Source organism: Anomaloglossus baeobatrachus, chromosome 7, assembly GCF_048569485.1.
Source record: "Anomaloglossus baeobatrachus isolate aAnoBae1 chromosome 7, aAnoBae1.hap1, whole genome shotgun sequence".
NCBI lineage: Eukaryota > Metazoa > Chordata > Amphibia > Anura > Aromobatidae > Anomaloglossus > Anomaloglossus baeobatrachus.
Window position 1 is genome coordinate 306,673,843 of NC_134359.1, and position 13,899 is coordinate 306,687,741.

General features: G+C 47.8%; 1 protein-coding gene across 2 annotated transcripts in view; it reads left to right on the forward strand.

The window, feature by feature from the left end:
• Positions 1–11,769, forward strand: part of LOC142245712 (uncharacterized) — a 61,330-nt gene extending 49,561 nt beyond the window's left edge. For both annotated transcript variants that reach the window (XM_075318655.1, XM_075318656.1), the window contains exons 5-7: positions 670–1,003; positions 1,111–1,317; positions 8,780–11,769. In XM_075318655.1, coding sequence (XP_075174770.1) covers positions 670–1,003; positions 1,111–1,317; positions 8,780–10,098 — 1,860 coding nt within the window. In that variant the 3' untranslated portion in view covers positions 10,099–11,769. The remainder of the gene's footprint in view (positions 1–669; positions 1,004–1,110; positions 1,318–8,779) is intronic.
• The last annotated feature ends 2,130 nt before the right edge of the window (positions 11,770–13,899 follow it).

The following is a 13,899-nucleotide window of genomic DNA, read 5'->3' on the forward strand; positions in this document are numbered from 1 at the left end:
GGGCACGAGGCGAATGCTCCTACACCAGGACCGCAGCTCACACATTGATGTATTTCTCTGATTTTCAGCGTTCCTATCAGGGTGTCACGCTGATCTGGCCATCTTTTCGGTGGGTGACATAATCCCCATCACACACTATAAATCAATGATTAGGCTGATCGCTTCCTCGGCCAGCTCTCCCTTACTAGGAGCGCTCCTGTGTTTTCTTAGAGAGGGATGTCTGATGGCAGCTTACCTCTTAGAGAATAATTGGTCTTTTAAAATCAGACATGCCGGATCCTTTACACCCTCGATACCAACTGTCGGGAGCCCCCTATACTCAGTAAACTGTTGACCTAACCTGTGGGTATTGGTGCATTTGGACAACGCTAATCTAATGTGTATGGGAACATTTTTGGGGCATTTTTGGACACCGCTCGCCCCACGATATTACATTAGGGTAATCTGTGCCCTAATTCTGCTCCCAGTCGGTGGGTGCACCGATACCAAGCTCTGGTGATGCATAAAAGCCAATTTTCTGGAAAGCCAAGTATTAATATGTGGAGGACATGATGCACATTATACAGACTGCTCGTCCTATCAGATTGTGATTTTCCCGTCTATAAATGAGTGCACCCCCGTACGATCGGTCACATGGCTGACGGCTGACAAATCTTCTTCTACTTTCAGAAAATCAGCAGAAAAATCTCAGATTACACAACAAAATTTCCTTCAATTGAGGTTGCACCTGTGCAAAGTCAATCAAGACTGAAAATCGGCATCTTCTCGAGGTCTGCGGAGAGTAACTATGCCTGGCTGCTGGACTGGCTGAACACGCATGTGACGAGACCGGTGGACGTCCGTGCTGTCTACATCAGGAATAACGCCTCAACGTTTTACTCAGAGCTCTCAAAATGCTCCTTCGCCATCTTGTATCACACAAAGACACAGGGACGAATCAACATCACAGACGTCACCGACAACTTGTACGATGTGGAGCTCCGGGACCTCTCCGCGACTCTCGGTGTGTAGGACAAGTCATGAGGATGGTGATGGCTCCATCATCTCCGGAGTTACAGGAAGGTGGTTAGAAATTCTGTAGATTTCTGACTTTTTTTGTTTTTCCTACAGGTCAAGAAAACGTCATTGTGGTGATCGATGACCTGGAGAAAACTGACTCATCTGAGAGGAACCGGATTCTGGGGAACCAGCCCAGCATCGGACGACTGGCCCGGGGGCTGTTTCTATTCCAGGAAAAAAAGAAAAACCCTGAAAATCTGGAAGAAATCAAGCGGATCCTGATGACGAAAGCACCGAGCTTTGAAGTCCTGGGTGATGGTGAGTATCAGTGAGCCGGGGTTTCTTGTCTGTCATCATACCACACCAATACATGCATGACAACTGATGTCACTGTAGGGAATGTTTCCACCATTAATAGAGGGCCAGTGTTAGGCAGGGCAGACTGGCCTCCTGCCCAGGGCTCCCATCCACAAAGACGCCCCCTGCTCTGTCCTCACCCATCTATAGAAGGAATGCCTGGCCATCTTCCTGGAATGAGTCTTATGTCTACAGGCTCAGTCTGCAAACTCTGAGACCCAGAAGGCAGTGCAGCCAGTGCCCAGACAGAAGAAGAGGCCGAGCACAAGTGCACACGGCTGACCACCGCTACTGGAGCTGCAGATAACACCGGGCAGTGCAGCCAGTGCCCAGACAGAAGAAGAGGCCGAGCACTAGTGCACACGGCTGACCACCGCTACTGGAGCTGCAGATAACACCGGGCAGTGCAGCCAGTGCCCAGACAGAAGAGGCCGAGCACAAGTGCAAACGGCTGACCACCGCTACTGGAGCTGCAGATAACACCGGGCAGTGCAGCCAGTGCCCAGACAGAAGAAGAGGCCGAGCACAAGTGCAAACGGCTGACCACCGCTACTGGAGCTGCAGATAACACCGGGCAGTGCAGCCAGTGCCCAGACAGAAGAAGAGGCCGAGCACAAGTGCAAACGGCTGACCACCGCTACTGGAGCTGCAGATAACACCGGGCAGTGCAGCCAGTGCCCAGACAGAAGAAGAGGCCGAGCACAAGTGCACACGGCTGACCACCGCTACTGGAGCTGCAGATAACACCGGGCAGTGCAGCCAGTGCCCAGACAGAAGAAGAGGCCGAGCACAAGTGCAAACGGCTGACCACCGCTACTGGAGCTGCAGATAACACCGGGCAGTGCAGCCAGTGCCCAGACAGAAGAGGCCGAGCACAAGTGCAAACGGCTGACCACCGCTACTGGAGCTGCAGATAACACCGGGCAGTGCAGCCAGTGCCCAGACAGAAGAAGAGGCCGAGCACAAGTGCACACGGCTGACCACCGCTACTGGAGCTGCAGATAACACCGGGCAGTGCAGCCAGTGCCCAGACAGAAGAAGAGGCCGAGCACAAGTGCACACGGCTGACCACCGCTACTGGAGCTGCAGATAACGCCGGGCAGTGCAGCCAGTGCCCAGACAGGAGAAGAGGCCGAGCACAAGTGCAAACGGCTGACCACCGCTACTGGAGCTGCAGATAACACCGGGCAGTGCAGCCAGTGCCCAGACAGAAGAAGAGGCCGAGCACAAGTGCAAACGGCTGACCACCGCTACTGGAGCTGCAGATAACACCGGGCAGTGCAGCTAGTGCCCAGACAGAAGAAGAGGCCGAGCACAAGTGCACACGGCTGACCACCGCTACTGGAGCTGCAGATAACACCGGGCAGTGCAGCCAGCGCCCAGACAGGAGAAAAAGCTTAGCACAACCGCACAGTGCACTGCTGACCGCTGACACTGGAGAGCACCGCTGACATTGGAGTGTACTGCTGACCACTGACACTGGAGAGCACTGCTGACCGCTGACACTGGAGAGCACTGCTGACCGCTGACACTGGAGAGCACTGCTGACCGCTGACAGTGGAGAGCACTGCTGACCGCTGACAGTGGAGAGCACTGCTGACCGCTGACAGTGGAGAGCACTGCTGACCGCTGACAGTGGAGAGCACTGCTGACCGCTTACACTGGAGAGCACTGCTGACCGCTGACACTGGAGAGCACTGCTGACCGCTGACAGTGGAGAGCACTGCTGATACTGGAGCTGCAGATAACACCGGGCTGTGCAGCATTTGGGACGGAGAAAGGGCTGATATGTCTGCACCTCTCCTTCCTCTGCGGCAATGCCCCTTAGGATCTGCAGCTCTATTGCGGTGGTTGAGGTCTGCAGTGCGCTGTGCACTTGTGCGCTGCCTCTTCTCCTCTCTGTGCAGCGGACACACACTGACTGGTTACACTGTGTCCTGACAGCCGCTGTTCAGCATCAGGACATTATGTGTGCAGCGCTGTCACTATTTTGCATGGCAGCGCTTGTCAGGGCGCAGTATAGCGGCTGTGTTTCCACCTAAAGGAAGTGCGCCCCCTAGCTAACAGCGGAGAATGGATACTGCACCTCTCCAGTGGTCGCACAGTACGACACACCAGGTAGCAGCACTCACCCCTAAACTAATAAAAGTGAAAACACCAAAAATAAGAGAAAGAAGCACAAATAAAAGGTGATAAGAACAAACAGAGCCCATGATACCTTAGCTCCCCGCCTGATCCAGCACCTGCCGATCCCCTCTGTGCTGGCACCAGGGCCTGGGATTGGCTGCAGCAGTCAGGTGATGTGCATCAGTGGATGGTATTCTGATGAGGCGCTGTTCCAATCATATGACCACTGCAACCGATCACTGTACGCAGTGGTCTTTGGTCAATGTGGAAAGTCGCCACTCCTAGTGCTCATAATCTACACATCCATGGACTACTGAGCCCGTGGACCGCTGTGTACAGCTCATACAGACGCGGAGGGCGTCAGAGCGGAGTCATGACCGATCACTGGGGTCACAGGACTCCGAGCCCAGAGATCAGCAGCCCCATTCAGGGGCTAGAATATAGAAAAGGTTTTACAAACTGACCCTTTAACCCCTTATTCACTGGGCTTTTGCACTTTTTTTGTCATTTCTATTATCAGTACATTGTCATTTAAATGTTTGTGCACCCCTTGTCAACATTGCTGTTATTACGAACAGTTAACCAAGTTGAAGATGAAATGATCTCTAAAAGGTATAAGGTTACAAATGACACATTTCCTTTGTATTTTAGGCACAAAAAAATAATAATATATACATATTTTCATCTATTACATTTTAAAAATTACAAAAAGGAAATGGGCCAATGCAAAAGTTTGGACACCCTTGTACATTTGTGTGCTTAGATAACTTTGACCAAGGTTTCAGATCTTAATGATGCTGTCAGGGTTATGGCTGGTTCACTATCATCAGGTGATGGAAATTTCACAGCTTTATAAAAACCCGGCCTCCTCTAACCTTGTCCCCAAAGCAGCAGCCATGGCTTCTTCTACGCAGCTGCCTGGCACTCTGAAAATGGGGGAGAGCCACAAAGTAAGAGAAGGCTATAAGAAGATAGCAAAGCCTTTTCAAGTTGCCCTTTCCTCAGTTCAAAATGTAATTTAGAAATGGCCGTTACCAGGAACACTGAGAGGTGTAGATAATGTCTGGAAGACCAAGCTAAACGTCTATGAGAGCTGCTGGTAGGATTGCTAGAGGAAAATGGGAACCCCTGCCTGACTGCAAAAGACTCTGGAGCTGTGGTACATTGTGTTCAGAGACACCTGCACAAATATCACCTTCATGGAAGAGTCATCAGAAGAAAACCTCTCCTGCGTCCTCACCATAAAATTCAGCATCAGAAGTCTGAAGAACAACATCTAAACAAGCCGTAGGCCTTGTAGAAACGAGTCCCGTGGACTGATGAGGTTACAATAGACCTCTATGGCCACAATGATCAAATATATGTGTAGAGATAAAGGGCACAGAATTTCAGGAAAAGAACATCCTGACAACCATTAAGCATGGGGGTGGATCAATCTTGCTTTGGCGTTGTGTTGCAGCCAATGGCACAGGGAACATTTCACGGGTAGAGGGAAGAATGGATTCAATGAAATTTCAACAAAATCTTGATACAAACATAACACCACCTGTAAAAAAAACTGAAGATAAAAAGAGGAGAAAAGAGGAAGAAAGAGGATGGCTGCTACTTATGGATATTGATCTTAAACACAAAATCCACAATAGACGACCTCAGAAGGCGAAAGATGAAGGTTTTACAATGGCCTCACAGCCCCCTGATCTGAACATCACTGAAAATCTGTGGCTTGAACTCAAAAGAGTCATGCATGCAAGACGAGCAGGAATCTCACAGAACTGGAAGACGCCTCCAGGGAAGAGCAAAGCATGCAAGACGAGCCAGGAATCTTATAGAACTGGAAGACGTCTCCAAGGAAGAGCAAAGCATGCAAGACGAGCCAGGAATGTCACAGAACTGGAAGACATCTCCAAGGAAGAGCAGTGAATGAAAGATGAGCTAGGAATCTCACAGAACTGGAAGACGTCTCCAAGCAAGAGCAGTGCATGCAAGACAAGCCAGGAATCTCACAGAACTGGAAGACGTCTCCAAGCAAGAGCAGTGCATGCAACACGAGCTAGGAATCTCACAGAACTGGAAGACGTCTCCAAGGAAGAGCAGAGCATGCGAGACAAGCCAGGAATCTCACAGAACTGGAAGACGTTTCCAAGGAAAAGCAGTGCATGCAAGACGAGCCAGGAATCTCACAGAACTGGAAGATGTCTCCAAGGAAAAGCAGTGCATGCAAGACAAGCCAGGAATCTCACAGAACTGGAAGACGTTTCCAAGGAAAAGCAGTGCATGCAAGACGAGCCAGGAATCTCACAGAACTGGAAGATGTCTCCAGGGAAGAGCAGTGCATGCAAGACGAGCCAGGAATCTCACAGAACTGGAAGATGTCTCCAGGGAAGAGCAGTGCATGCAAGATGAGCCACGAAACTCACAGAACTGGAAGACGTCTCCAGGGAAGAGCAGTGCATGCAAGACGGGCCTGAAATCTCACACCACTGGAAATGTCTATCGGGAAGAGCCGTGCATGCAAGACGAGCCAGGAATCTCACAGAACTGGAAGACATTTTCAAAGAAGAACAGAGCATGCAAGACGAGCCAGGAATCTCACAGAACTGGAAGACGTCTCTGAGGAAGAGTAGTGCATGCAAGACGAGCCAGGAATCTCACAGAACTGGAAGACGTCTCCAAGGAAGAGCAGTGCATGCAAGACGAGCCAGGAATCTCACAGAACTGGAAGACGTCTCCAAGGAAGAGCAGTGCATGCAAGACGAGCCAGGAATCTCACAGAACTGGAAGACGTCTCTGAGGAAGAGTAGTGCATGCAAGACGAGCCAGGAATCTCACCAAGCTAAAAGACTTCTCCAAGGAAGAATGGAGGAAAATCTCTCAAACAACAAATGAAAGACTTTTGGCTGCTACAAAAAGTGTGTACAAGCTGTGATACTTGTCAAAGGGGGCACTACTAGATACTATCCATGCAGGGTGCCCAAACATTTGCATCAGCCCATTTTCTTTTTTTGTTCATTTTAAAATGTAAAAAATTAAAATATTTTGTTTTGCCTAAAATACAAAGAAAATGTGTTATCTATAACTCTCCTGGACAAAGAACAATATTCTCCTGGACAGAGGCCAGTACTCTCCATTATTCTCCTGGACTGGCCTAAGGGGAAAACCTTTCTCTTGGCGAAAACCTGACAAAACAATCTGTCTGCCAGTGAGGAGTCTTATAGCTGCACTGCTCCCCTGGGAAATATTCAAATTGTCTCTTCAGGGAGGATGGAGGAAACTGGACAGAGGACAGAGGACAGTATTCCCCTGGACAGAGGACAGTATTCCCCTGGACAGAGGACAGTATTCCCCTGGACAGAGGACAGTATTCCCCTGGACAGAGGACAGTATTCCCCTGGACAGAGGACAGTATTCCCCTGGACAGAGGACAGTATTCCCCTGGACAGAGGACAGTATTCCCCTGGACAGAGGACAGTATTCCCCTGGACAGAGGACAGTATTCCCCTGGACAGAGGACAGTATTCCCCTGGACAGAGGACAGTATTCCCCTGGACAGAGGACAGTATTCCCCTGGACAGAGGACAGTATTCCCCTGGACTGAGGACAGTATTCCCTTGGACTGAGGACAGTATTCCCCTGGACAGAGGACAGTATTCTCCTGGACACAGGACAGTATTCCCCTGGACAGAGGACAGTATTCCCCTGGACAGAGGACAGTATTCCCTTGGACTGAGGACAGTATTCCCTTGGACAGAGGACAGTATTCCCCTGGACAGAGGACAGTATTCCCCTGGACTGAGGACAGTATTCCCCTGGACTGAGGACAGTATTCCCCTGGACTGAGGACAGTATTCCCCTGGACTGAGGACAGTGTTCCCCTGGACTGAGGACAGTGTTCCCCTGGACTGAGGACAGTATTCCCCTGGACTGAGGACAGTATTCCCCTGGACTGAGGACAGTATTCCCCTGGACTGAGGACAGTATTCCCCTGGACAGAGGACAGTATTCCCCTGGACAGAGGACAGTATTCCCCTGGACAGAGGACAGTATTCCCCTGGACAGAGGACAGTGTTCTCCTGGACACACTTTCATAAACTATACTGCTGAACCTCATGGTGCTTTTGTTGTCATTGTGTGTGCTTTCTGTTGTGATGCAGGATCTGCTGCTCAGTGGTCTTCTTTGAGGTTATCACAGATGAGGTGACATGGAGAGCCCTTGCATACTACATGTCCTTTGCTTTGTGTACCTGAGCCCACCTTCCCCCTTCCACTTGGGGTCTACACCTGCTTAGTTAACACAGTACATCGCACATTCTGTGATGATGAATATCAGCTTTCTAGTTTGTGAAGGTTTGGTCAGGAGAATGCTTTTTTACCTCCCTGGACTTCCCCTTTAACAGCAGTGATTGGAGCAAGTTCTGATTGCTGCTGCTTGAGGCAGATTCCGGCTGTGTAAGGACTCGGGCCTACTCCACTCACCCCGACGTGCTTAATGACAAATATATTAAGAAGTTACAGACATTTACTTGACTTCTTTACCTTGAGAGTCCAAAATCCCGCCTGGGGTGAAGGGATACTAATTTAGAGGCATTTTTTCACAAAGGCAGATGATGTTAACAGAATGAGAAATGAACCTGTACTTCCCATTCAATCACCTATTTCTCCAAAGTGGTGGGTAGTGCAGTGTCCATGAGGTCTCCCCGCTGTTCAGTCACCAGCGGGTGGTGTGGTGTCCATGAGGTCTCCCCACTGTTCAGTCACCAGCGCGTGGTGTGGTGTCCACAAGGTCTCCCCGGTGTTCAGTCACCAGCGGGTGGTGCAGTGTCCACAAGGTCTCCCCCACTGTTCAGTCACTAGCGGGTGGTGTCCATGAGGTCTCCCCCGCTGTTCAGTCACTAGCGGGTGGTGTCCATGAGGTCTCCCCCGCTGTTCAGTCACTAGCGGGTGGTGTCCATGAGGTCTCCCCTGCTGTTCAGTCACTAGCGGGTGGTGTCCATGAGGTCTCCCCCGCTGTTCAGTCACTAGCGGGTGGTGTCCATGAGGTCTCCCCCGCTGTTCAGTCACTAGCGGGTGGTGTCCATGTGGTCTCCCCCGCTGGTCAGTAACCACCTGATAGTAGGTGACTAGAACTGGCCTTCATCACACAACCCATTAATATAAGCACCAATGCAACTTTCTAAGGTCCAGTTAGCTTCCATCCTGAGGTCATCACATTCACAGAGACCTGCAGATTATGGGATGTAGCCCTCATTTCTGTGGTAGAAAGTAACACATCACATCTGTTTTATTCCTTTCTATGTAGATTATCGCCAGGACAATGATGCCAGGAAATATAAAGAACCAAGAACACATACGAGGTTTACAGATTCGGCTCATTCCCGGGACAGCAGTGTAGACAACGACTCCTCAGCTTCATGGGGTCAAGCTACAGAAGGCAGAAGAAATCCAGACAAGTCCTCTGCTCAAGAGACAACACAAGCAGGAGCTGGTGACTCAGGAGGACCAGAAGCAGAAAGGATAAATCTAGACCCCATTGGACCGACCCTTCGTAGTTCTCAGGCTGATGCTGAGGTGGGAAATACAATGCAAGAAGCAACTCAATATTTGAACTTATCTTTAGAGACATTTAGTTTGGCATATATGAAATGGCAGAAGTGTCAGCAAGTCAAAGAAGAAGAATCCAGAGACGTAGAGGAACAAGTAAGAAGAATCCAAAGAGAAAATGAAGAACTGAAATGTGAGAAAAGAAACCTAGACACGAAGATCGTACAGAAAGCGGACACTGAAAAACAGCTACTAGAAGCATTAACCAAGTCCATGCAAGAGAAGGAGGAGAAGGAGCGCATCATAGAGAGGCTCCGACAAGATCTGCGCGATAATCAAGTAACTACCTGGAAGAAGGAAGAGGAAATAACCGAGCTGCAGAAGAAACTGAGTGACAAAGAACAACTGGTAATGGAGGAAATCCGAGCCAGGAATCAAACCGAGCGAGACATGGAGAAGCTCCTACAAGATCTGCGCCATAAGGATAGGATTATAGAAGAAGATAAAGACATGGTCCAGAACTGGAGAGAGAAAATGGATGAGCTGGTCAGAAAAGTAAGTGACAAAGAAGAACTAGTAATAAAGGAAATACAAGCCAGGACTCAGATACAACACACCATGGAGACGCTCAAGCAAGACCTGCGCCATAAGGATAAAACCATCGAGGAAAATGAAATCACGATCTGGAAGATGAAAGAGAAAATTAAACAACTAGAAAATGATAAACATAGAATGGAAACTAATCCAAGCCAAGAACAAGCCGGACATGCATCCCAACTATATGAGGTGAGGAGCCCAATACCTGGACAAGAAGCTGATGGAACAAGTTCTGACCAGGTCGTGGAGAAAAGGGACAGAACCCAAAGGAATCCTGATGCATTGTATAATCAGGGGCAGAGACCCTCAGAGACACCAAGTCTGAGAGGAGCAGATGAGGTGATCCAGGAACTGAGACGTACAATCCAGAAAAAGGACGAGGAAATCCAGGAGCTGAAGACTATGCTGGAGGTTCATAAAACATTAATAAACGATATACTGGAGGAATCTGAGGGAAAGAGGAAGAAACTAAAATACTAATCAAAGTCTTGACTCTGAGGAGACCGCAGTCTTGATTTCCTAATCTTTTCTGCTCTTTTGTCCTCTACAGAAACAGCCAGAACCTGGACGAGCGCCCCATCTCACAATGACTTCATCATATATTATATACTGTCTCTGAAGAACGTACGCTAGGACTTGGTCCTGCTAAATTATCTCTTGAGGCTCCTGCTGATGGTCCCTACTGTACGGCCAGATGGTTCTACACTGAGGCTTATTGTCCATGTTTCCACCTAATTCCTGATGATGGACCCTATTATGACATTATTTGTTGTATTCCCACATACGGCTACACAGCTGAATGTGAGCATCCCAGAGGTTCTGCGCTGTGGCCCAGGGATTATCTAGCGGTCCATAACGAGGCATTACCATTATAGATGAGGAATCTACTCTCAGATCTGTTCACATCTGCCTGCAAGATTCCATTCTGGACGATTTGGGAAATTGAATTGTTGGTAACAACCATTTATGTTACTCTGAGGTCTCCCAGATCCCGGGTGTAATGAGCAGAGGAGTTACAGAACACAAAATATCCTTCTCACCTGTCCTGGGTCCTCGCCCCTCCTGATGCTGCAGCTCCTCGCCGGCTCCTTGCTTCTTCCCTCCGGTCTCCTCTTACATCTTCACTGTTTGGTGACTTGTCCTCAAGTGTTGTAATGTCCACTCAGGACTGGTCAGTGCCGACGAGCGCAGACCTAAGAGAAGACCAGAGCCGGAGCCAAGAACTCCACCAGGAGAGGATTGGAGGGCTGAGAATGTTTCTTTTGTTACCTTCTCCTTTCTCAGCCCTCAATTTGAGTGCATTGAACCTGAATTTAACAAATTCCAATTTTTTGTAAAGTTCACATTGACATCTTATCGCCTCCAATCGATTGTTCCTCTCCAGTGATAACTTCATTGTGTTTAGTATGACGATTGGCCAAGATCAGTAGAGAATCTGACCGCAGGGAAGGAATGATGGGAAGTTCCGGGATGCCGAGCCGCCAACCCAAGGGACCGCAGCCACCAATCACCGGCCTCGGTGGTGTAACCCCACCATGTAATAGACAGGTGGCCGCCCCCGGGGGCAGAGCTGCAGCGGTTATCAATAGAAATTATTTTCTTATTTTATCACATTTCTCCATATTTTTCATGATTTTCAAAAATCCTTTTAATGCTTCATAGAATTGTAATCTGCCCCATAGGAGTCTCCATCCACAACTCACCACAGACTGAGTGGACGGACTTGTCACAATCTCATCCATTAATTCTGCCATAATCTATAGATACAAGTGCGGAGGGGGTTGTATCATCTACTGAGTGCTGGAGTCATGTAATGAGGGTCTCACAGAAAACACTGAGAGAAGGGTCTGATATCAGCAGCTCATCAGGAGCAGCCGGAATGTATTATCTACAAGCTATAGATCCCACGAGCGCCGTACTGAGTCATTTCCCAGAATATCTTCAAAGACTTCAACATTAGACTTTATAATAAGACTCATCTAAGTCCGAATTCACACAATTATTGCTGACGGGAAGTTTTCTATACAGTTTCCTATATATTAAAGAGTCTAATAAAGAATTACTCAGTATGGTAACAATTCCTGTCACTGTTTGTAGTAGATCATGATCATCATGGGACAGATCCAGATCACCAGATACATTATTGCCGATATTAGGATATTAAAGAGGACTTCTCACAGATAATTACAGTGAGGAGCAAAAGGGTAACAATGTTTTGCACTTTTGGCTTCCAGGCTCGATATCTCTCCATCCTCTACAGCTTCGAGCGCGAGACGACCTTCATTTTATAGACAATCCTCTTGGCTTCTCATACATAAATGTGACTTGTGGCTATTTAGCAGAAGATCAGTTATATAGATTCTCGTCATGTCACTGTATTCAAATCAAAAAGGTCCGTGGAGCCTCTGTAAAGGCCACTTTACACACAGAGATAAATCTTTGGCAGATCTGTGGTTGCAGTGAAATCATGGACATATTGTTCCATTTGTACACAGCCACAAACCTGGCACTGATTGTCCACAATTTCACTGCAACCACAGATCTGCCGCAGATTTATCTCTGTGTGTAAAGTGGCCTTTAGGAGTCTCGACACGGATAATAGCCAGATTTCCCTCCGAGAAGGACCTAGCCAAGGAGTGGCTCTTTTTAGGAGACCACGATAACCACCATATTAAGTGGACCTTTTGGTCAATATTCAACTCTTGATGAGTTTAAAGATATGACAAGGGAAATACCAAGGTCAGGTATCCATCCACAGACAGCTGTTTTGGGGTATTGCCCCTCATCAGTGTGGAGTAGGATTCTGGCCAGGTGGGAGCAATGCCTAGTAGACCAACAAGACAATCGACACAGAAAATAGCCAGATATTCCTCCGGAAGGACCTAGCCATGTCACTGTATTGTTACTGTTTTGCTCCTGGTGGTGGAATAATCTTTTTCTTCCCATATACTACAAATCACAACCTGTTCTCACATTCCCTAGTAGCTCAGTGTGTTATTAGGTTGATTACAAGTGAAAGTCATTTTTCGAATCGAGCAGCCATGAAGAAAATTTCCCAAGAGAAGAGAAGCCGCATCATCCAGCTCATTGATAGCGATCTCTCAGCCAAGAAGATTGCCAAACTGCATCTTGTGAGGTCGTGACCAGGTGGAAGGAGAGATATGGAGCCTGAAAGTCACAAGGTCAAAACATTGTTACCCTTTTGCTCCTCACTGTAATTAATCAGAGTAATTCACCATTTATCTACGGGACGTTGCTCATCAGTGTATACACACAAAAAATAATTGAGAGTTTATAAACATTGTCTTGTGTAGATATTACTGATGTACATGTGTGTGACGCCCCCTGGTGTTCCTGAGGTGTTACAGTAATGTCATGGCGTGACCTAGTGCTGCAATCCCAGTACAGCTCCGGCTGCAGCTACAATCAGGTTATTGTGGTTATGTCTTTATTAAAAGAAAATTCATAACATAGCAATAGAGGAATTCCCCTAAGGAAAAAGAAGAGAAGGTGGCGCTTTCTGAGCGTAGTGAGGTTAAAAAAGAGAGTGAAATAGAAAACAAGGATTTCTCCCCTGACGGAGCGATGCATATTTGGGCCAAACGCCTAAAAATGCATGAAATAAATTCAATGGGTGCAGCCGACCTGGTGGGCGATGGAGATTCCTCCACGGGAGTCTCGTCATGGCGTCATGAGGGTGGAGACACCAGGGGAGTGCGCTTCCATCATACCAGAAAAAGAAAATAAAATGGCATTAAGAACACAACGCGTTTCGCCTGCATCCTGCCTTCTTCAGGTGTCTGGAAAATATATATAAATATATACAGGCTATAGATAGTATACTGGGCTCATATATACCCATCCATATGTGGCGGACGGAGTCACCAATCAACCTGACGAGCCACATGACACTTGATATAACATCAGAAATGTAAAAATATTAAAAAAGAAAATGTTTGCATTTTTATTGCCCAAATTGAAAAAAGCAATAAAAATAAATAATAAATGATGAGACAGAAGCTGATCCGCTATAAAGAATAGCAACGACAGAGGACTGACTAGAAGGAGGTTTCTACAGAAGCCCAAAGGGATCAAAAGGCCAAATAAAGCAGAGAGAAAGGAAGGTGAGTGCAGCTGTGAAACGATCGCCGACATGAAAACACCGCAACGTGTGAACTGGACCTGATCTCCCGCAGCATTCACCGCAGTTTATATATCCAATAGGATGATTTCTGCTTTATACATCACGGTTTATTTGTTGCAGGACGTACCGTTAATCAC